At 43.3% G+C, this 24,511-nt stretch overlaps 1 protein-coding gene across 3 annotated transcripts in view; it reads right to left on the reverse strand.

The window, feature by feature from the left end:
• The window catches only part of XPO7 (exportin 7), an 88,122-nt gene extending 67,818 nt beyond the window's left edge, over positions 1–20,304 (reverse strand). The window contains exon 1 of one of the 3 annotated variants that reach the window (XM_030552119.1): positions 20,109–20,302. In XM_030552119.1, the coding sequence (XP_030407979.1) occupies positions 20,109–20,126 (18 nt within the window). In that variant the 5' untranslated portion in view covers positions 20,127–20,302. Of the gene's footprint in view, positions 1–20,108 lie in introns of all 3 variants that reach the window. The other 2 variants (XM_030552120.1, XM_030552121.1) reach the window with 2 other exon arrangements.
• Positions 20,305–24,511: the final 4,207 nt, after the last annotated feature.

The following is a 24,511-nucleotide window of genomic DNA, read 5'->3' on the forward strand; positions in this document are numbered from 1 at the left end:
AACTCAGCGGATGAGTTTCCTTATGAGTGGTAAAATGTGTAGTGTTTCCAGGGCAGATCACTCATAAAAACTGACAAAAAGGTACATATCTAGTTTTTAACATGCTGCAAGACCGGTCCTCCTTCACCCACACCTACCATAAATGAGCTACCACAGTTTATCACTTCTTTAGGACCAAAAAGGCACTCAACACTCTACACTGCTCATAAACAGAGGCAATCCCAGCACCACGGAGCTTATAATCTAAGAACAAGAATGAAAGAGTGTGAGTAGGAGGTGAAACTGCTGACATGCAACAGCAGAACTATTTAATAAACTACTCAGAAGGAAACAAACATCGCAGCATAATTTCACTGAGGCTCAGCTCCGTTTCTCCAACAAGGACGACAGTTGGTTACAGGGTATTAAAAGGAGGAATGATAAGCATGTGCCTAGTTCAGTAATATAAAAGCGTGCCTTCAGTGAGTATGTGATGCTTATGCTAGTGGCACTTACATATGTAGTAATTTGCATCCCAATTTGCAAGTGTAAAAAATAATGAAAAATAATAAAAAAAAGAGAGGCATTGCAAAGGCCCATTTAGTCCCACAGAATGAAATGGATAAAGAAACCCTCCTATGAAGGAGCAGATCAACTGACTTCCAGTTCTGTCTGATCAGCTGGAAACAACATGTATTTCAACCAGTTGTGTTCTGGGTTTGCAGTTTTGTGACACACTTAGAAATAGCAAGATCCAAATAAACACAGCAGAGACTTTGCAAGCTCGACTCAAATCATAGTGCTTTAATGGAGCAGTAACCTGATCCATTGCATAAGTAGAGCCCTGCTGTCATAAACAGATAGTTAAGGGTTAATGCCTCTTTTGCCTGTAAAGGGTTAAGAAGCTCAGTAAACCTGGCTGACAACTGACCAGAGGACCAATAAGAGGACAAGATACTTTCAGATCTTGGTGGGGGGAAGTCTTTTGTTTGTGCTCTTTGTTTTGGGGGTTGTTCGCTCTTGGGACTAAGAGGGACCAGACGTCAATCCAGGCTCTCCAAATCTTTCTGAACCAGTCTTTCATGTTTCAAACTTGTAAGTAACAGCCAGGCAAGGCATGTTAGTCTTATTTTTGTTTTCTCAACTTGTAAATGTTCCTTTTTGCTGAGAGGATTTTACCTCTGTTTGCTGTAACTTTGCACCTAAGGCTAAAAGGGGTTCCTCTGGGTTATATAAATCTGATTACTTTGTAAAGTATTTTCCATCTTGATTTTACAGAGATGATTTTTACCTCTCTTTCTTTCTTTAATTAAAAGCCTTTTTTTTCCTTAATACCTGATTGATTTTTCCTTGTTTTTAGAACCAAGAGGATTGGATCTGGACTCAACAGGGATTGGTGGGGGGAAAAAGAAGGGGGATGGTTAATTTCTCCTTGTTTTAAGATCCAAGGGGTTTGGATCTGTGTTCACCAGGGAATTGGTGAAGTCCCTCAAGGCTACCCAGGGAGGGGAAAGTTTTGGGGGGACAGGGAGTGATCCAAACACTGAAATTCTGGATGGTGGCCGCGATACCAGATCTAAGCTAGTAATTAAGCTTAGAAGTGTCCATGCAGGTCCCCACATCTGTACCCTAAAGTTCAGAGTGGGGAAGGAACCTTGACACCTGCAAATCTGCAGATACCTGCTTTATATCCACATTTGCAGATCTCTGTGGACCATGTTTGCACATCGCAGACCGTATGCGGATACAAATTTTGTATCCATGCAAGGCTCTATGCATAAGTACTATAAGAATTTATAAGACGAAAAGAAGCCTTTGCAACTTACCCTGTTTTAGAACCTTATGAAGCAAGAACTATGTATAATGAGAACAATTCTTAGTTGCACTTACATAGACTAGGAGCTTAATCTAGCTAAAAGTTTTACATGAAGCAAGTCTGAAAGTCCTGACTCTTAACTAAAATTTAGATTATCAATCCACATAATTCATACTAAAAATATACCTCACTGCAAGGCACTTAGACGTTCAGACAGTAGTATCAGAGGGGTAGCCATGTTAGAATGGCTCTGTAAAAAGCAATAAAGAGTCCTGTGGCACTTTATAGACTAACAGATATATTGGAGCATAAGCTTTCATGGGTGAATACCCACTTTGTCAGATGCATGTAATAGAAATTTCCAGAGGCAGGTATAAATATGCAGGCCAGAATCAGTCTGGAGAGAATGAGGTTAGTTCAATCAGGGAGGATGAGGCCCTCTTCTTGCAGTTGAGATGTGAACATCAAGGGAGGAGAAACTGCTTTTGTAGTTGGCTAGACATTCACAGTCTTTGTTTAATCCTGAGCTGGTGGTGTCAAACTTGCAAATGAACTGAAAATCAGCAGTTTCTCTTTGAAGTCTGGTCCTGAAGTTTTTTTTTTGCTGCAGGATGGCTACCTTTAAATCTGCTATTGTGTGGCCAGGAAGGTTGAAGTGTTCTCCTACAGGTTTTTGTATATTGCCATTCCTAATATCTGACTTGTGTCCATTTATCCTTTTACGTAGGGACTGTCCAGTTTGGCCGATGTACATAGCAGAGGGGCACTGCTGGCAAATGATAGCATATATAACATTGGTGGACGTGCAGGTGAATGAACCGGTGATAGCGTAGGTGATCTGGTTAGGCCCTGTGATGGTGTTGCTGGCGTAGATATGTGGACAGAGTTGGCATTGAGGTTTGTTGCATGGATTGGTTCCTGAGCTAGAGGTGCTATGGTGTGGTGTGTGGTTGCTGGTGAGAATATGCTTAAGGTTGGCGGGTTGTCTGTGGGTGAGGACTGGCCTGCCTCCCAAGGTCTGTGAAAGCGAGGGATCATTGTCCAGGATGGGCTGTAGATCACTGATGATGCATTGGAGAGGTTTAAGCTGAAGACTGTAGGCAATGGCCAGTGGAGTTCTGTTGGTTTCTTTCTTGTAGTAAGCTCCTTCACAAGAATGATGTTGGTCCAGGGTCTCTAGTTATTTTCCCCACTTTAAGAAACCTTTTGGTGCCTCTCATTACATGAAAGTGAGACACTACCTTATTTAATAAAATTGATTTTAACTAATTAATTCCTGTAGAAGTTAGCACTTCCCCTGTATTCCTGCCCACTACATTTGATGAAGGTCAACCACCATTTCCAACTGAACTGGAACAAGGCAAGTAGTGAAGCCATTGTGAGCATCACTTGTTTATGCAGGAGTGAAACCACTTTGCCGGATATACAGTATAGGGTGATCAGATGAAAGATGCCATCATCTGGACAAGTCAAGCTCCTTTTTTTAAGTCTCTGGAGTCTTTTTAACCACAAGTTAATAACTCCATAGTATTTTATGAAAACAGGGAATATAGTCCTATGTAATCCAACTAAATGTTCCCCATTTCAGTAAATCAGGTGCTAAGATCCAGGCTACTCATGAGTAGGGCCCTATCAAATTCAGAGTCCAGTTCACAGTCAGAGGATTTTATAAATAGTAAATTTCATGATTTCAGCTACACCTCTACCCCAATATAATGTGACCCGATATAACACAAATTCGAATATAATGCAGTAAAGCACTGCTCCAGGGAAGCGAGGAGAAGCGGCACAGGGCTGCGCACTCCAGCGGATCAAAGCAAGTTCGATATAGTGTGGTTTCATCTATAACGTGGTACGATTTTTTGGCTCCCAAGGAAAGCGTTATATCGGGGTAGAGCTGTATTTAAATCTGAAATTTCAAGATGCTGTAATTGTAGGGTCCTGACCCAAAAGGGAGTTGTGTGGAGGGGTGCTGCAAGGTTATTATAGGGGGGCTGTGGTATTGCTACACTTACTTCTGCGCTGCTACAGGCAACAGTGCTGTCTTCAGAGCTGGGCATCTGGAGTATGGCAGCTGCTGGACGGGATACAAAGCCTCTGCCAGCAGCAGCGTGGAAGTAAGAATGGCATGGCATGGTATTGCCACCCTTATTTCTGCGCTACTGCCTACAGAGCTGAGCAGCTGGAGAGTGACTGCTGTTGGTTGGGAGCCCAGCTCTGAAGGCAGTGCAGATGTAAAGGTGGCAATATCGCAACCCCCCTAAAATAACCTGGTGACCCCCCCCCTGCAACTCCCTTTTGGGTCAGGACCCCCAATTTGAGAAATGCTGGTCTCCCCTGTGAAATCTGTATAGTATAGGGTAAAAACACACAAGAGACCAGATTTTCGGGAAGGGGAGGTGGGGGGAGAGAACACACCTTTCACAGTCCAGGACGTGTTTTTCATGGCTGTGAATCTGGTAGGGCTCTACTCATGAGACATTCCTAAGCACAGAGGCTACTTCTACAGTTACTACCAATATTTAACTACACACATTTGTAAAGTAGTCGGAAATACTTTTCAGATTTTCCTATTACAAAAATCTATTCCTGAGACATCTAGCTGTTAAAAGCATTTTAGAAAAGAAGTTTGATTTTTAGAAAAATCCAAATACATATTGCTTTTTAGACACATTGAGTGGCAGGGCTGGAAGATGTGCAACCTTTGTTTTCATAACTAAAAATTGGACAAATACAGCAAACGCTCATTGTGGTTCTTCACTTCTGGTGAAGAACCACAGAACCATTAACACATCACAGGCTTGGACAGAATCATCACCATTCATTTGCAAGCACAAGGAGCAGCTGTGAAACAATGGGTTATCTTGGTTGACATGGATTGAAACCACACACACAGTGCCCTAAACAAATCAAGAGTTAGGGAAGATAATACTCTGATTGGTAAATTGGCAAAATAATCCCTGGAGTGCATCATCTGAGAATACTGCAGTTCCAAAAAACTTAGTTTTTAACTAAATAAGATTTCTTTTGTAAACTTAACAAGAAGTCTTATAAGAGGGGGAGGGATAGCTCAGTGGTTTGAGCATTGGCCTGCTAAACCCAGGGTTGTGAGTTCAATCCTTAAGGGGGCCACTTTGGGATCTGGAGCAAAAATTGGTTCTGCTAGTGAAGGCAGGGGGCTGGACTCAATGACCTTTCAAGGTCCCTTTCAGTTCTAGGAGATAGGTAATAATTGGAGATGTACCAATTACCTTACCTTAAGAGTGAACTGCTTCTAAAGTCACAGATCAATTTTCCCATACAAACTTGCATTTTGTTATAAAGAGGGGGAAAAACATTTTGTAATCTCTTCCACTGTGTTTGGGACACAGACAGGAATGGAAGATAAGGAATTTCATTGGGCTTTGGTATTTGCAATGGGAAAATAAGATGAGTCAACTACAGTACTTGTAAATCTTGCTGCCATGAAGAAACAAGCTGGCTTTCAAATTCCTGGATCATATTTCCTCCTCAACTAACACGAGCTACAGACAACATTTGGGGCTTTAGCTGTGCAAACAAAAGCCAGCCTTCAGGTGCAACAATCAAAAGTGCAGAGTCTCCCCCTGCTATACATTTCACAGTCACACTGGTGAATGACAGTATGTTCCAGATACCGCAGAAGTAATATTTTACCTAAATAGGAACACATTACAAAGAAGCCAACATTTAAATCAAGCACTCTGCATTGACAAGCCGAAGCCATGCACTATGCAGATTCCTTAGGGGTCCAGAGCTCCCCTCTCATCCAGATTTTAAAAAACAAAAACAAAAAAAGCCACCCCTGAGATGTGTGCCGAGTTCCATAACCAGTGAACACCCTGGAGGTGTAAAGCCTCTATGAACTGCTGTACCTCTTCATCCATAAGACTGCAGAAGCTCAGCAAAGCTTGCAAACTTATCTTTAACTTACTGATTTAACTAAAGGCACTTTAGAACATTATCCTCTACTGATATTTCTTCTTTAGCAGTGTTCTCAAGTACAACATCCAAGGACTATAACTCCTGCAATCACCAAGTTCACAAACACACCCAGCTAATGATACAAAAGCACAGAGCATTCAAATAGGAAGTTAAGCCAAAACACTTGGATGATATAGAAACAACAATTCACTTCTACCTAATGTGAACACAGAAAACAATACTATTAATTCAAAGTGACAGGTTACTGGATAGACCAGTAAAGAGATATATTTGAGAACCATGCAGAAAATACCACTGCAGGAGAAAAATTAATCCTTCACATATCTGAAAGCACAGTGTAGAAGGTATACCAATGAAGAGCTCATTTTACTGGCAACAGATGAATAGGATGGAGAGATTAAGAGATGGCTGTGAAGTGGCTGCATTTCACTAATAGGAAAATGGTGTCTGTTGTTTTTATAGTGACCTTATTAAGAGGTGAAAGTGTGTGGTCCACGGATAACTACAATAAGTTATTAAAAGGATACATTTATCTTCTTGAATAAGATATTTTTATGAACTTATCTACTCATAGGATAGATTTGCTGGGCACTGGTGTACAGTAACTGCTCACTTAAAGTCATCCCAGTTAACATTGTTTCATTGCTGATCAATTAGAGAACATGCTCATTTAAAGTTGTGCAATGTTCCCTTATAACATCATTTGGCAGCCACCTGCTTTGTTCACTGCTTGCAGAAAGAACAGCCTGGCGCAGTTAGCTGGTAGGGGGCTTGTAACCAGGGTGGACTGGCAACCCCTGCCATCAGCTCCCTGTTCCCTTAAATTCCCCGTGCGGCAGCTACCCAGCAGGCTATCAATTGCCATCAGTTCAGCTGTCCCTCCCCCCATGGTGATATGCTGCTCCTGCCCTCTGCCTTGGAGCTGCTCTCCACAGCCTCTTGCTTGCTGTGCAAGGGAGTGGAGGGGCTAAAGTCAGGGTGACCCCTTCCCCCCTGCTCCTGCACCCCGCTTACTTCATTTCCATAGAGCAGAGGGGACACACCATAGGGCTCAGGATGGAGGGAGCTTGCTGGCAGGAGCTGCTGTCTCAACTTGCTGATCTATTTAAAAAGGCAGGGTGCTTAGAATGGGGTCAGCATACTTAAAGGGGCAGTGCACATCTCTCTCTCATATACATGGTGTGTCTCTCTGTCTCTGCCATGCTGTCTCGACTCCCTCCATTCCTGCTACCTTGTAGAGTGTGAGGCCACATTAACAACATGTTAACCCTTGAGGGCTCGGCAGATTGCTAGTTCCTCATTTAGCAGTAAGTCATTCCCTGGGAAATATCCCACCCTCTGACTTCACCACCTCAACCAAGCTTCACAATCATCATCACTGTGTACCAGTATTAAATTGTTTAAAACTTATACTGTGTGTGTGTGTACATATATATGGTGAAAAAAAAATTCCCTTGAACCTACCCTCCCCCCCACACCCATTTATATTAATCCTTATGGGGAAATTGGATTTACTTAACATCCTTTTGCTTAAAGTTGCATTTTTTTCAGGAACATAACTACAACATTAAGCAAGGAGTTACTGTAGTTACGACCCTATACATGGGTGGCTTTGGTAGGTTTGGCAATTTCCCAGGAAAAACTAGTTTAGAACAGAGCACTGGTAAATACCTGTTTAGACAGGAAAACTGGGGAAAATAATCACATCAGTGTCTAGCAAGTTCAGCAAGCATAAAATGAATCTTTTCAAACTTCAGATACTTCCATTCAAAACTGAGGAATAGGCTTGGTCTCTCTGCTACATCAAAGTTGGTCTTCTCCTACAGAATGCTGCGTGGCCAAATGGACCTGGCCTGGAAGTCTGCAACTCTGCATGATCCCGACTGCTTAGTGCTTCAAAGCCTACAACTCCGTATTATGTTGTTTTCATATAAACAAATGTCAATTTTTTTTTGGATTATATCAGAGGTTCTCAAACCAGGGGTCGGGACCCCCAGGGGGTCGTGAAGTTATTACATGGGGGGGACGAGCTGTCAGCCTATACCCCAAACCCCACTTTACATCCAGCATTTATAATGGTGTTATAAATTAAAAAAAACTTTATATATTTGGGGTGGGGAAGAGGGTGTCACACTCAGAGGCTTGCTACGTGAAAGGGTCACCAGTACAAAAAAGTTTGAGAACCACTGGTTTATATAATACTGAAAAATGAAATGAGTCATGACATGTATAACTTCCTTGAGAAAATAGTGAACCAAAACATAGACATTCTGATGCTCAGTATTTATAGTTACATATATTAGTATAACATCCACTCCAATTTTACTTGTACATTAAATCTGCACATCTACAGCCTTATGTAACCACAATTTGAATACAGTAGCTAAAGATAAACGTAAAGTGGAGTGCATTAACAAAGTTTTTAAAACATGGGACTAACTAGTTTTTCCTGGGGCAGTAAGAAAGCCCCATGATTTTACCTGGTAAAAATCACCACTGGTAAATACCATCCCATCCTGGGCTTTGGAAAAGGTTTTAAAAAGTTATGGAAAACAATATGGGTCACTTCCTGCTTAATGAAGAGAGGCTGACCTAGAAAAAAATTCTAGCCCTCCCTTCCATCCAATGATTTACTGGATAGCAGATACGGGGAGCACTACAATTTATGCTGAGAAATCATCTTATAAATGGAAAATCAGAGTCAATATTGTATTTTGAAGAAATCTGAAGAATGCATTTTACCTGTTACCCAATATTTACCTCCACCTGGGGAAAATAATTTTGATAAGACTTAAAAATATATAGGAATACAGTTTGAATATAGCAGATTAAAGTTCTCTCCTCTAATAAGTGTTGAGAATTACAAGGTCAATATACATTTTCTGGCATTTGTGAATTAAAAAGATTTCACATTAGTGAGCACCATAGAAATGATCATAAAATATTTCAAAGAGCTTTACACTTTTTCATCAATTTTCAAGAATTTAACACAGAATTGCACAGAAAGCTTTGATTGCAAATGCCTTCCAGTCCAGTCACAATGGATTATTCAGATTTGATTATTATTATTATTTTTTTTGTTAAACAAAGAGGACACCTGGCTGCGAACTGGACTTAATAGTTTCAATTTATAAGGCAACCTTGCACCTTTATAAAGCATGTCACAGGCCAGCCAGTGGCTGCTTGAATGATCAGCCAATTAAACCCAAGACTGTACAAGCGATTAAAGATGTTAGTGAGTACATTCTCAACATGCATATACCTGACTTCATAAGGAGGCACAAAAGGAAATGTGGCTCAAAAGGACTCAGGAGAGGAGGTGCAGCTCCTTGTTTTCACTCCAGGTTTTACACTAAATCATTGCGGAGTCTTGGACTAGTCCCTTGGCCACTCTCAGTTTTTCTCTTCTGTAAGATGGAGATTGTAACATCTCCCTCCCTCTTTGTAAAGAACCTGGAATATGTACAGCACTTTGAGTGCACGAAGTATTATGAGGAGAAAAGAAAAGAGAGCAGAAGAATTCCATGATGACACAAGGTGTGATGAAGGGAGCAGGAAGATTTTTAATCTAAGAAAAGCTTTTTTAAAAAAAGGACAACCTTGGGGAATGGGAGTGGCTATAGAAAGTCAATCGCTTACCTTGTGAAAGTGCATGACTATTCCATGTATTTAGAAAAACAAACTGATAATTAGAGATTTGTACTTGGGCAGTTGAAGCATGAAATGGAGTAGGGAATAGTGTCATTGTTACTGACCACATTGTCATTATCTTCCTGCTTGTCTAGCTAAACACATGTACATTGTCTTATCGATGCCTCGAACTTGACAAGATGGGATTTTCAAAGATACCCAACTCCCATTTGAAAAGTCTCCCCTTATACAGATGTGCTACTAGTGACCGGTTCTCCATCACTAGAAATCAAATGAAGATCAACTTGCATTCAAACAACTTCAATCTACCCGATTTAGATAGCTAGCCAATTACACATTCTGCCTGTCCTGCTCTTGCATACAACTTCTTGTTCGATTTATGTTGTTCCTGGGTTTTTAATAAAATATTTATTTTAAAAAAACTTCTTTAGCAATATGGGGCAGGGAGAGAAGAGGGGCTAGATGCTAATTTTAAGAGGTCTTGGACTGGAGTAACAATTAATCTTTAAATAAAAAAAGTTAAAAGGGAGACAAGGTAAAATGCTCTACACATGAGCAGCCCAAGTCACCTCAGAAACAAGGGCATGGGAAGGGAGTTCAGAGCCACACTTCTCATCCGCAGAAATTACAGTACTGAAATGCAATTTTATGGCTTTTATTACTACAAGCCGGCTGTTGGTTTAGGTGTATGCCACACACAGGGTAAGTTTTCAGTTCTCTGGAATTCTGCAGCCAGAGTATTATGCGGGCACACAATATAACCCTAATTAAAATGGCACAGTGTCAACAGAAAGCTGTGATGTAAAACAAGTGTTGCATTCCGGATACAAAAAGTGATGTAAAGCAGTGTACTTCATTCCATGCCCAGCTGTAATTAGCCAAGTTTGCAGCTGATGTGATGCAACCCAGACCAGGGACAAACAACAAGATACCCTGTTAGACACAGTGAGTATGACTACACTGCAACGAAAAACCCACAGCTGGCCCAGATCAGCTGAGCCAGGCTCACAGGGCTTAGGCTGCATGGCCTAAAACTGCAGTATAGATGCTCTGCCCCATGAGGGTTAGAGCTATGGGTCCTTCCCTCCTTGCGGACGTCTCAGCGCCTGGGCTCCAGATCGAGCATCTACACTGCCACTTTATAGCCCCAGACCAAGTCAGCTGACCTGGGCCAGCCGTGGGTGTTTTATTGCAGTGCAGACATACTTACCCCCACTTTGTCACTGACAAGTGCACCCTAAAATGCTGAAACTGTCAATTAGTTGCTAAAGCATATTTTCTGTTTTGTAGTGCCTGCATAATCGATTGGAATCTGTTAGCTCTGCTATGTGAATGACCCTCAAGCCCACTTTTTACTCTGTGACATCAACTCATTTTTCTAAAATGCAGTAACTGATTATCTTCTTTCTAAAAAAAACTGAGCAGGTACAATTGCTATCCCCATTCTATATACACATTCACAGCACAGTGAAGGGGCTGAGTGCCTTAAAGAGCAGATGCAGAACCCTACCTTTACTTCCCAAAATGCTTTACCATGGGGGGGGAGGGAGGAGAGAAAGGTTCTTGGGCCCAATCCTGAAAGGTACTGAATGCCTCCAGCAAGGTGCTAATGAGCTTCAGTTCCCACTGGGGACAATCGGACTTAAGGATGCCCAACTTAACCCAAAAATCAAGTCCACTGTCAAATCACGTGAAAGATTCATGTTTTGAAACAGACTATTTAAATGTGAGGCTGATGCCCTGGTTCTGATAACGAAGGGACAAACACAGCCCCACAATATTTCACAAAATTACCACATTAGTTATAGGGAGCATGGAACAGACTTCAGATATAACGTTTGCTTCCATATCAAGCTGCAGTCCTGACATTGGCAGAGATGCTTTCTAAGTGAGTGGTTACTAACTACCTTTCACCAAAAGTTCTAGGGACCAGTGTGCACTTGAGGAGGAGGGGTGGGGCAGAGAAAAGCAACAACCAGAAATCTTATCACCTATCTTCATGCAAATCTGAGGATCTCTCACCACATTACTCCTGGGGGAATTCTGCACCAAAAAATTAATAATTCTGAAAAATTCTGCATATTTTGTCAAAATAAAGCAATATAATCACACTGGTTTCAATTTATTTTGGTAACATATTTGAACTACAATACAATGGATGGAGAATGGGAGTGGGGAGCATTGGAGGACTGCCCCCCCATCTAAAAGTAATGTAGCTAGTATTGACCCTTTACTTCTAGTTTAGTCAACAAATATATGCAGCCATACATTTCGTGTTACATCATACACAACTGAAGAGCAAACGAGGCTTGGGGACTCAAACTCACAATTTATATTGGCTCCTGACCATCTCCAAAAAGGTCAGTAGCAAACAGTTCATGGAGCATATTTTGATAGGAAATTTTCTCAGTTCAAAAATGTAGACCAGTTCTAATCACTAAAGCACCATAAGCATTTATAAGGCCACACTGTCCTTTACAACTATCCACTCGCAATGTAAAGGAGCCTTAACATTTTTACACCCATTTTATACTCCTGGGGGGAATTCTCTAAGAACAATAGGAACAATTCACTAAGCAGGCAGAGTGCTACACACTGCTCTGCCTGAGGGGATGGAGCTTGCCCTGCGCCCTCCTCAGAAACACCCCAAAGTCCTGCCCCTCCATGCCAAATGTGTTGCAATAGTGAGCAAGAGGGACAGCATCTCTCTCTCTCTCACACACACGACTACCCAGCTCCCCCTCCATACCCTCTGGTGGTGATTTACGTCTCTACCGGCTGCTCTGGACACCCAAACCGATCTTCCTGCATTGCCGGGCAGGGGCGCATGACCACTCTTGTGGCTTACCTTTGCTTCCCCAACAGAAGTCATTTTTCTGCGGGGAAGCAAAGAAATCTGCAGGGCCCATGAATTCTGCACATGTGTAGAGATGCAGAGTTCCCCCAGGAGTACCACATGCACTCAGAATAATGCAAGCCAAAAGACACAGGTGGAGTTATCCTTGTACTATATTCCAACTCCCTGAGTAATATTTTCTTCATAACAAGCTTGCTTAAGCCCCGTAGGCAATCATGAACACGGTGAGCATTAACAAATAAAAACATAGCCAGCAAGCACCTGTAACTGCATACTAAATATCCATTTAACACAACCAAACCTCAGAATGTACTACCATAACCATTTATGAGGCACCACTATATGGGTTCACTTTGCATGTTTCAGTGAAGGCCAGTACAGGGAGCACATATTTATGGTTGCACTGTACAGCCACATTTGCTGGATTAACTTAGTACTTTATACAATGGCCCTACTACACTGCCTCTAAAGATCTTATTCAAGTCTGATTGGGGTCACAATTATGCAATTCTTCAAGAATTATTTCCCTCAAAGCACAAAACCACCATTTAATTTAGACAAAAAAAAAAAATCTAACAGTGCCACAGTTAGATGGCATAGGGAAACGCAGAGAGCCTGTTGGAGGTCAAGCATGAGGTACAGTGAGAACTGTATAGATCCTCCAGATCTGTACTGGCTAAGCTGTGTTTGGAGAATTGCATAGCCCCTGTCCACAGCATACATGGCTAAATTCAAAGTTCTAAGGTTAAGTATTCCCTTCTGTTGACTTGAAAAGGAAATGCAGGCAACTAAGACACACAAACGATTTAGTCTCAAAGAGCATCACAAATGATTTACAAGTGTCTCCTTGAATCACACAGCTGAATCAAAACAGCAAACAACATTTTACCTCTTAAGTCTGGACTTTTTTGTACTTTGCTATAGTTGGTCTGAGCATCAGACCAACTGCAGTTCATAGCAAGACACTGCCCAAAACCAAGGGCAACAGGACAATATGAACAGTAAAGGAAGTGATTTGCTGTATTACAGAGGGTTCAGCGTTCTCTTAATACTTCTCTACTGGTGTTAGTATTGGAGGGAACACAGTCTGTTAGAACGGGGGCTAGGAGTCCCAGACTCCTGCGTTCTAGGGTATGTTTATACTGCCCACATTACAGCGCAGTCATGCTGTGACATGGGCAGTGTAGACAAGCTTTATCGCTGGGGGAGAGCTCTCCCAGTGATTTAAAAAAAGACCCCTAATGAGCAGTGGTAGCTGTATCGCCGGGAGCCATCGTTGTCTATACTGGCGCTTTTCAGTGCTAAAACTTCTGTCGCTCAGGGGGGTGTTTTTTCACACTTCTGAACGACTAAAGTTTTAGCACTGAAAATGGCAGCGTAGATGCAGGATTGGCCTTATTAGCCACCTGAGGACCCATTACTCTCATGGAAGATGAGCATACTCGGTAACGAGTGATCGCCCATCACATCACAGACACAGCTAAGGGCTGGTCCACACTATGGAGGGAAATCGATCTTAGATACACAACTTCAGCTACGTGAATAACGTAGCTGAAGTCGAATATCTAAGATCGGATTACTCACCCATCCTCACCGCGCGGGATCGATGTTCGCGGCTCTCCCTGTCGATTCCGCAACTCCGTTGGGGTTGATGGAGTTCCGGAATCGATATAAGCGCACTCGGGGATCGATATCTCGCGTCTAGATGAGACGTGATATATCGATCCCCGAGCAATCGATTTTAACCCGCCGATACGGCGGGTAGTCTGGACGTAGCCCTAGTCTCAACTCTGACACTCATTGTATGACCTTGTCATTTCACTACACTGTGCCTTTTTTCTCTGTAATATGGGCCTCAATGTCATGGGGGGGAAGGGAGGCAAGACTTAATCTTGTAAAGTGCTTTGAAATCTTTAGATGAACTACAGAAGGTATTCCTACCTAGGAACTGAGGGCAAGATTCTGAACCCTTTGAAATCAGTGGTAAAACCTCCCACTGATTTTGATGGAGGATAGGATTTCACTGAAATCCTTTTTGTCTCAACGAGTTACTAATGAGTGTGAAAAACTTTGAAGAAGCCAACACATTTTCCTCCACTCTCCTCTCAGACATAACTGTTTCATGACACAATCATCTCTGAATAGAGGATAGAGGGAGTACATGCCTTTATATGTGGTGCCTCTGAGATCAGCAGTCTCTTACAAAAGGTGTTTTACCTGCTTCCTAGAAGAGTAGCACATTCTATAAGACAAGCCACCTGGGCAGGCTAAGAGGAAGAATGGAAACAGCTAACCAACTGCAGTGATTTCATCCCCCAAGCTGAAAAGGAGCTGGAGCTTGAGCTTCCCCTTGTTTTACTTTCAGACTTTTGACATTGAAATGACGATAATCACAATACCAAAAATTTATGTATCTAAATCCATGTATTCCTGGGTTCCGTTTAAAAAGCCATTCTGATCCACTTGCCACAAGTTATTCAGTAATTCTGTTGCTCTGTGGCTGGACAGTAAAATAAAAATCTAGTTTGTGAAAGAAAAGCTGGTAACACTATTTTAAGTTGCACTGTGTATTTTTCCCCTGGTTCTTGAGCAGATCTCAGACTATTCTGGGAAAAGTCCTTCACAAGAGCTGTCAGACAGCCCAATGACATGCCAACGGTAAAATAAAAGCATGGACTAAAAACAAAAACAAACAATGCAGTATTCTACGCAAATTTATAGTTGGGCAGTGGGCTAAATTGTGATTCTTTTACCAAGCAAACATGAGGCTACAGAGATAGCAAATAGGAAATACACATCTAGTCTTCAGGGTTTCCCTTGGGGCAAAATGTGTTACTTGTTCCCAGAGCCAAATGATTTTGTGTTTGATCCAAGACAATGTCCTTTTGGAATACAGAAATAGCTCCTGAATTTTGTTGATGTATTAGGGTTTGGGAGTGGCAGGGGATTGGCCCTGCAAGACATTCATTAAAAAAACACAAACAAACAGTACCCTAAGAATCACACATAAGAGGCTATTAGCATGCATGCACACAGGTATTTTTTGTTTTTTTTTAAACACTTATTTCAATTTCATGCTTCAGGTTATATGCACTACATGCCAATATATTTATGGGAAAAACTGTCATTTCTCTTGATTTCAGTCTCAAGTTTTCCATTCTTAACTCTGCTTCTCCATTCATCCAAGGACAGATGTTATTAGAATGTCTCCAACCACATTTTTCCACTGTTTCCAATACAATAGCTCTGAGGTGAGAGGGCTTTAATTTACAATGAAAGAAAATATTTCATCCTGCCTCTTCATTTGCTTCCCACCAAAGAACTTCAAGGACCTGGCTCCACATCTGAATCGATCTTACGGCACAAATATAGGCTTCTTCTGAGTTGGAAGTTTGCTGATTTGAATTAACTGCTGCCAGTTTAATTAGAAGTTACAATCAGATGGCTAACATCCCTTTACTTTTGCCATATCACTTGAACCTAGGTTTTTCATATGCAAGCAGTCACTTAAGTTCTCTCAGACTACATACTGTATCTATGAAGGTACTCCTACAGCACCTGGCCTGTTACATTTCAAAAGATCTTGCAGGATAAACCTACAAGTCAGGTTACTCAGAACAGGTAAAAATAACATGATCACCGATAAAAGTGAGGCAACAATTTTTAATTGATGTAATTAGGTCTTATATTCAGGTCCAGGGGAATCTTCAGGTATAACTCAGCACACAAAGTCACAGAAGCACGTTGTTACCCTTGCCCTACCATCAACAGTTTCCCTAAAAGCATATTCCAACTCATCAGGTATCTCCCAATAAGTTTACCCATTTTAGGTTACAGTATGACATCAAATCCTAGATCTAAGAAAGAGAAATACTGTATAGTAAATCTGTTTCCAAGGAGAAGAAAAAACTTATCACTACTTTCCCCACAAATTTTTTTCTAATGATATCTCCTTCATCTCCTGTTTCCATCGCAGATATTGCAGTTGGAATGACATTCACAGAGTGAAAAAAGCAGGTAGAAACATTAACTTAATCAAAGACAGGAAGGGAAGAGCATCTATACCAGTCGTCTTAGGACCGCACAGCTGTCCAGAGCCACACACAATGATATAGAATTCTCTGTTACAGTCCTTTTCATTCCTAGACCCTGCACAGTAATTCTGAAGAGCTGTCCAGCAGAAAACTATCCCAACTGGCTTTGACTACGTGGATTGCACTCAGAAAAGAAGTGGGATTTTCTACATTCATAGAGTTCCATCTTTTAAAAAGCTACATAACATGATGCTATAGTCCTTCAGCTGTGGTCTCGAAGAACTCAACTCTGCTTCCACTTTCATCAACTTGCATCATATTGTAAACTCCATAACTCATAATAATTATAAATAAATCTACACTTTTGTACTTTGTTAAGTATAACATGCAAGTTCTAATGACAGTAACTCTGTGGAGTCAATATTTAATAACTGGACTGGAAGTTTGACAAAATATGGCCATTCTGCTGCTAGTCTTATATACTATATCATCTAGATATCAGTTATCTGAAACACCCTATTATCCAAAACAGAATCAAGTCTCAAGTTATATGCTCACTCATCCAAACTTATATTCAATGTCTCCCTGTATCAGGGGTGTTCCAGTTTTTTTTAAACAAGCATAGTTTATAACAGAGCCCCAGACAGCCTACTCACAAAATATCCAAACAACTGGATCAGCATTAGAAATAGTGTGTTGGTTTGTTTTGTTTAAAACAAAACAAAACAAAAAACCACTATAACAAACAGGAATTGAATCCACTCATCTAATCAGTGATTTTCCCCTAGCCATAAAAATCCAGAAATCCTGAGGCAGTTTTGAAGGAAGCTAGAAGAGCCTCTTTAGAGGTAGTGCTATACTTTTTTGTCTCAAAGCAAAATAAAAAGACAAAAATAAAAAACTCCATTACAGATACGTAACTTGTTCATTAGCACTAGTTGTAAAGATTGCACTGATGCCTTCTGATAAGTCTCCTGTAGCTTAGTGACAGGTTAACAGTACTTGCAATAAATCTCCATTGGAGTGGAACATCTTCAAGCTTCTTATGTTAAAGTTTAACTAGTGCACCCAAAGCTAGCAATATGAATTATGTTCTTGAGGCCCCAAATTCCATTTGCTTGACCCAATATTTAAAAAAGAAAAAGCCTGTTTTAAAACGACAAGGATAGCAAGAGACACTGTGTCACCGGATTCTGTGAGTCTATCTGTAAAGTCACGTTAAGTTGTGAAGCTGATGTGTCACTAATGACAAAGCAAAGAATACAGCCATTCTCCAGTGTTTTTATGGCACGTAAATTGTTTAGTAACACAGCAATCCCCAACAGATTATCTTGGCTGCATTTGATAAGATTATTTCAACCTCACAAGATTATACTCAACCCGAGAATTACACGGGCTATATTCTGAGTTAATAAACTACTCACCCTTGTGGTTCACAGAGGTACCAGATGCAGAATATATTTAACAGTTACCTGAATAATAAGTAACTATAAAAACTTTTTTTTGTATTCTGATATCATACATATAATCACAAATTAAATCATCACTATATTGGGAAAACATTATTTCCTCTATACTATCATTCTGCTGCAATATTTCTAATTCCAGGATGAGTCCTTTACAATGTTCTTCATGAAAGTGTGGCTGTATAAATTGTTAACAGGGACACTATCAACTTAGATTTGGCTCAAAGTTTACATTTAGAGATCTTACAAAATTTATCTCCACAAGCTGTTATTTTGAATCCAACTGAAACAGTTGTTTTTAAATAAATAGTTCCCATTTAGTGTTTCAAATGTAAACACTGCAAAAGTAAGACCCTGAAAAAGAAACTGACTCTTACATAAAAGTGAAACTGACTACATTGATTTTAGATGTCCAAGCAAAGAGAAATAAAAAAACTGAAGGACACACATATCATGTGAAATGGAATTTTGAAGCTTTCATTTTTAATACCTTATGATGTTATTAGTGATAGACGATAACTTTACATACAATTTTTAATTTGACAATGTCTCTTAATGAAATGTTTAATAATAGCCACTTTAAAGCTTGCTTTGAAAGCCTTCAGAAAAAGATCACCAATACCATCTAGTTCAGGGGTCCCCAATGCGGTGCACCTGCGTCCTGGCCGGCGGTCGAGCATCCGCCAAAATGCCACCAAAATTTGGTGGCATTGCCTCTGGATGATGCCTCTTGCCACTGACAAGCAGCATCATTGAGAGGCGTCACTGCCGAAATGCCACCGAATTTCAGCAGCATTTCAGCAGATGCTAGACCTCTGCCATGGTCCTTCATCTGGCGCCTGCCAGACGAAAAAGGTTGGGGACCACTGATCCAGTTAAAAAAACCTTGATGTTAGTTAACACTACCACTACCAACCACTGCTATGCCCTTCAATAAAGTATCACTGAAGTTCAAGATGGAAAGTTAACTATCAGGTCAGCTCCTCCAATCCCTGGCCATTGTTCTCGACTGCTGACACATCTCAGAGACTCGTCCAATCCGTACAACATACAAATAAAGGTATTTTCACTGCTTCCCTTGCAAGACCATACCACCATATGGCATATATCAAAGGCAGAAAGTTTCTTTCTGATATTCTAGCTGCATTTTCCCTTTCTTAATTTCACCCCACGGATCCTGGCAATAGGGCCCAGAATCCGACTGTCTCAAACCATATGAACGTCACATCAGCAGATATTTTATTTACCTGGTTATGGGAGACAAATAATCCAGGCCATGGTGTCAGACCCAAAGCCAAGACTTCTGCCATGTCAATTTTGAAGCTCCCTCAGTTCTTCTCACTTTGGGGTTGGCAGCCCCTTACTAGGCTTAACACGAAAGTGGATGACCACCAGAAGGGCTTAGCAGAGTACAGGCAAAAGTTTCCAATCGTCTCTGCCTATAAAATAACCCAGGAAGACCTTCAAAGCCCTCTGATGCTAAGAGTGACCAGGTACTCTAGGTAACGCTGACTCTACAGTGCTTTCAGGCATTATTTCCTGGAGTAAAGTGCCCAGCTGTAGTAGCTGATGGCAGATTGAAGGCTCCAATCCTGGACAACTGTGCCTCAAATTCCCCTTCTCGCCACCAGCTTTGCAGTGATAGGCTCCCTCCAATGCTGCTGCCCACCCTAGCCTGTTTCCCACCACTCTTGGGCTGCTGCTAATTGCTGGCACCTGGGAAACTCAAGTGAGCAAAAGCTGCATGCAGGTAACATAATGCAGCCCATGCTCTCCCCACCAGCTGCTGCCTTGGGTGTAGTCTGTGCTCAGGCACCCCTTGCTCCTGAAGGGCCCAGCACCCAGCTGCCCCTTGGTCTGCAAGGCCTCTCCCCTGGCTCCCACCAGTCTGCACAGAGCACGTGTGTGCGCGCGTCGGGGGTAGCAATGCACAAGCACCACTCAGTCGGGGGGGGGGGGGTCTATGCCCCCCTTGACTTCCAGGTGCCCCAGACTGGGGGGGGGAAGCCCCCCCCCTTTATCCGAGGAGAGCTGCCCTAGCAGGAGGCGGCCCGGGCCTAGGGGGAGGTGCTCAGTCTCCTGGGCTGCCCGTAACCCGCCCCACACACAGTGCTGGCACCGGCGCCCCACGCTGGGGGCGCCACGCCTGACGGGGCGCGGGGGGGGCTCCGCTCGCAGCGGGGCCCCGCAACCCAGATCCGAGCCACACCCCCGGAGGTGCCCGCTGCCCCGGAGGGAGCCGGGCCCCTCAGCCCCAGCAGCTCCCGCGGGCCGGTCTCCCCCGCCTCCGGCCCGGAGCCGAGCTGCCCGGCTGTCCCCTCCCCCGCGCGCTCCCTCCTCACCTGCACATGATCCGCCATTTTGCTCCATTCATGCTCCTCTCTCCTCCCCCCGGCCGGGCCGCCGCGCCTGCGCGCTGCACCTTCCAGCTCCCGCACTTTACGTAAAGGACCCCGCCGCCAGCCCTGGGGCGGTGGGGTTTAGAGAATGGCGCAGTCTGCTGCGGCGGCGTAAGCGACGCAGTAACGTCGGCGGCTAAGAGAGGCGCGGGGGGAGGGACGGGGACTAGGCTTTGTTTACATGGCTCTTAAAGGGGCCACGCACTGGAAAGGCAGCGCCGGAGCAACAGGCCGGGACCTGGCTGTGAGCCAAAGGGGCAGCCTGCCCTGCACCCTCCGCTTGCCCTGTGCCGGGAGCACTGTCCTAGCACTGCATCTGACCGGGCACTGCATCTGGGGACAATGCCCTGCCACTGCATCTGGCCTTGTCCACCGCCACCCCAGCTGTGTGCCAGGGTCACTGCTCTGCTACTGCATCTGGTCCTGCACTGTGCTGCCCACCTGCCTCGTGCCAGGAGGACTGCCCTCCCACTGCATTTGGCCTTGTCCTGCACCCCCCCCAGCCGTGTGCCAGTGTCACTGCTCTGCCACTGCATCTGACTGTGCACAGCATCCTCAACTGCATCTGACCATGCATTGCATCCCCAGCTAGCTCCGTGCTGGGGGCACTGCCCTGACACTGCATCTGGACCTGCCCTGGACCCTCCCCCTGCCCCGTGCCAGGGGCACTGCCCTGCTACTGCATCTGGCTCTGTCCTGCACTCCCCACCGGGTGTGTGCCTGGGGTACTGCTGTACCACTGTATCTGAACATGCACTGCACTGCCTACCCCAGCCCAGAGCTGAGACACCCTCCTCACATACATGGCTCTTGTAATGTACCTCAGTCCTCACCTATGTACTATCCTATTCCCTTGCTTCTTCACTCAGCAACATTGAAATATTTGCACTCTGATCTGTACCTTCCACACACACTATTCCAATCCTTCATACCACAATTTGTTTAATGCACTTTACCAAGCTATACAGTACAATTCCTTGCTATTCAGACCTACACTGCTCCTCTGTCCTGACTTGCAGGACCCACCTTAATTGTGACTGGCAATTTCCAGTCCAAACTACATATTCATTTATACAGAAACATCTCTAGTATTATTGTTGTTTTGTTGGTTGCTGTTTATTTATATAGTACCATACATCTACACCCCTAAGAACGGTTCCTCTACTAAAATCAGACGTGATCACCGGGCTGTTTCGTTTATGAAGTCATTATAAATCCAAGAGACATTACCTCTGCCATTCTGGTTGTGAACCTAGACTGGCTGACATCATCTCTCTGTCTATTCATTTAAGCACATGGCATCACCATGCCAAGCATTTCAGGATCTTTATCAGCACCAGAGACTGCATGCATGGAAGGAAAGGGGATTTTTACTTTTTAATTTGCCCTATTCTCCTCCCCATTTCCCCCTTGCCCAACACACACACATTCGCTAGTTTCAAGCAAATCATGACTCCACAGACAGGGATGATGTAAACTTTGGTGCCCCCTCATGGTTCCAGATTGAATATCGGCTATGACGCAAGATGTTTGTATTGTTCAGTCAACATTCTCACCTGGGGAAGGAATAGATGACAGCGGTGGATGGAAACACTTCCCTGATGGATTGTATTTTCTAACGGACAACATATCCTAAATTCTCAGTTACTGTGGAACAATCTTCACTCATTCATATATTTGCTTTCCAGAACCAACTCCCTGTATAACATTCCATGAGTGATGTAACCAAATGCTTGGCTGCTAATATCTAAATTGTATTGTTAAATGTATTAATCATATTTGGGTTATTGCTGATTATGTACTATATATATTGTATTACTTTTAAACCAACCTTTGTACTTTTGAATAGAGGCACTGTCTCATGCAGTGACCAAGATGCAACAATATGTAGAAAATTATATGGTTCCCGATAAATGAATTAACATCAGGAAATTCCAGGCGACCATGTTCAAGAGTGCAGAAGCCCATGGTGCCAGCACAGGACTCGCTGGGGAAAGGAGCTCAGGGAAGATGTTGGGGAGTGGCTGCTTGCAGCCAAATTTTCACACACAGCCTCTAAGTTTAGGTGACTAATTTTGGGTGCCTAGCCTGAGACATCTTGGGCCTGAGCTGCAGAGGGACTGAGTCTTTACAACCCACAATCATTTGAGTCAGAGCTGTGGGTACTCATCAAAACTGGAGTCCGGGAGGTATTTCACATCGGCATTCCAGATCAGAGGCCATTGCTGAAAATGTCGGCTTTACCCTACAGTATGTATGGCCCTGTAGCCCCCAACTCTGAGCTGCATGCAGCTTTAGCTAAGTCTTACATTTTTAAAGCAAAAGGCAAACAAAACAAATCCTAGCCTCATGTCCTAGGAACAGATTATCTATTTATCTATCTATCCCATCAACACAATATCCAGATGCCACATACACAACTCAGAGGTACAGCAAAGGATCAGAATTTCACCCCTTCCCCTCCTTCTACAGAGTTGAGAGTCAGTCCTTTTGTTGCTGGGTTGTGGTATGATTTTGCTATATAGCCATGTGCTTTATTTGTCTGGCTGGCTTTTTTGGTTTGAAATGCTTTCTATTTGCTCTTCATTGCATGGCATTTATAGACCCATCGCGGCAGGCACCCTGCAAATAGACAGCAGTAGTTGCATCTCTATTTTAACTTCCTTCCTGGTATCTCTTTTCTGTCTCATGTCAGTTTACAAGGCATGCGTGGGCAGAATAGGAGCTTGGAAGCAGTGAGTATAGGTATATGATGTATGTGGGCAAAGGTGAGATGAAGACTTTGATCATCAGAGCTTGTAGATCTCACATGTGGTCTGTGGTACCCCCTCAACAATAAGCTCTGACCTTTTGCATTCTTGCCAGCCCCAGAAATATTCCTAGCTCTGAACATAGCCCACCAACAATGAAAGATCTCAACACCTTTAACTTCTATACCACCCAGCATGCCTGTGCCTACAATCCTTGCCTCAACTGACACAGAGAGTAGTTCCCTTCCACCAATTTTTTTATCTCCTTTCCCTACGCTTTCTTCCTGGAAACTTCTCCAAAGAACAGAACAGCCCCACATCCAGCTGTCTTTCCTTCTTGAAAGAGCTCTATGATCACTCAAACTGCCCAAATGACCTTGATCTGGGGCCAGCAGGAACTTGAAAAGGAATCTGGGAAAGTCAAAGCAAAGTGAAGGGCAAGTAAATTTCCCCTCTGATCTGAGCAGCTCAGCAGGAAGGAGTCTGGCCTCAATTATCAAGTCTCATTCCAAACAAAAGCTAGAATGGAGGCCAGGGGCTGAACACACAGTGCTGCCCCCAGGAAAGGAAGAACAGCTGCTTGCTAGTGTCCATCAAGCAAGCTGTCACAATCACACCTGCTGTCTCTGAGGGTGCCACCTGCACAACTTATCAGCAGAGACAAATATAAGCGGAGGGAGGATTTTTCTCCCTTCCCTGCAGGGACTATGCTGGGCTGTGTTTGAAGGTGGAAGGTCCAGGATTGCTCTGCGACTGCATGCAGCAGTGGATCAACCTTGGGCTTAGCATCTGCAAAGACAAGATGGGCTACGGAGACTCCTGGAGCTCGGGGAGATCTCAGCAAAATAGGGACAGCTGAGAAAGAAAGAATCAGTGAGGAAGGAGATTGGAGAAAAGAAAGAAAACAGGTTGCCCTTATGCACAAGGAATACCTTGAGCCAGGAATAGCCCCTTTGGAGCCAGTGACACTGCTTGTGGAGTAAGGTACTAATCAGTGTGGTAGTGAATCACAATCAGGCCATAGGAGTGTGAGGGAGAAGGAAGAGATCTGAAGGAAAGAGAGGAGGGTGAGAGGAGAAACATAAAGGGTGGAGACAGAAAGAGAAAACCCCACTGCTTTTTTAAAATACTCCAGTGTTTCACCAGCCACATTCTGTCACTAATGCAAGAGCTGATGCCTAGTCCTGATCTCCCTTACACCAGTGTAACTCCCTTGATCCCAGTGGCACTGCTCCTGATTTATACTAGAATGAGACAGGTAGGAGACTTACATGTTTTGGGAGCTTACAGGAGAATGCGGCAATACTTTTAGGGTCTGGCCTCACTTGGAGCTGGGAGACACACTTGTGTGAGCTCTCATATGGCTAGAACGCTAAAAACAGAGTGTAGCCATGGCAGCATGGGTGGCAGGATGGATTAGCTGCCCCGAGTACATCCCCAGCCCAGCCCCTAGGCGCATACTTGGGGCAGCTAGCCTGTCCAGCTGCTCATCCACGTTGGCTACACTCTCTTTTCAGAGCTAGCGTGAGCATGTCTCTTTAGGGTGGGAATTCCGCCCCCAGCTCCAAGGGTAGGCATACCCTTACAGAGAACCCT

This window comes from Gopherus evgoodei, chromosome 2 (genome assembly GCF_007399415.2).
Source record: "Gopherus evgoodei ecotype Sinaloan lineage chromosome 2, rGopEvg1_v1.p, whole genome shotgun sequence".
NCBI classification, from domain to species: domain Eukaryota; kingdom Metazoa; phylum Chordata; order Testudines; family Testudinidae; genus Gopherus; species Gopherus evgoodei.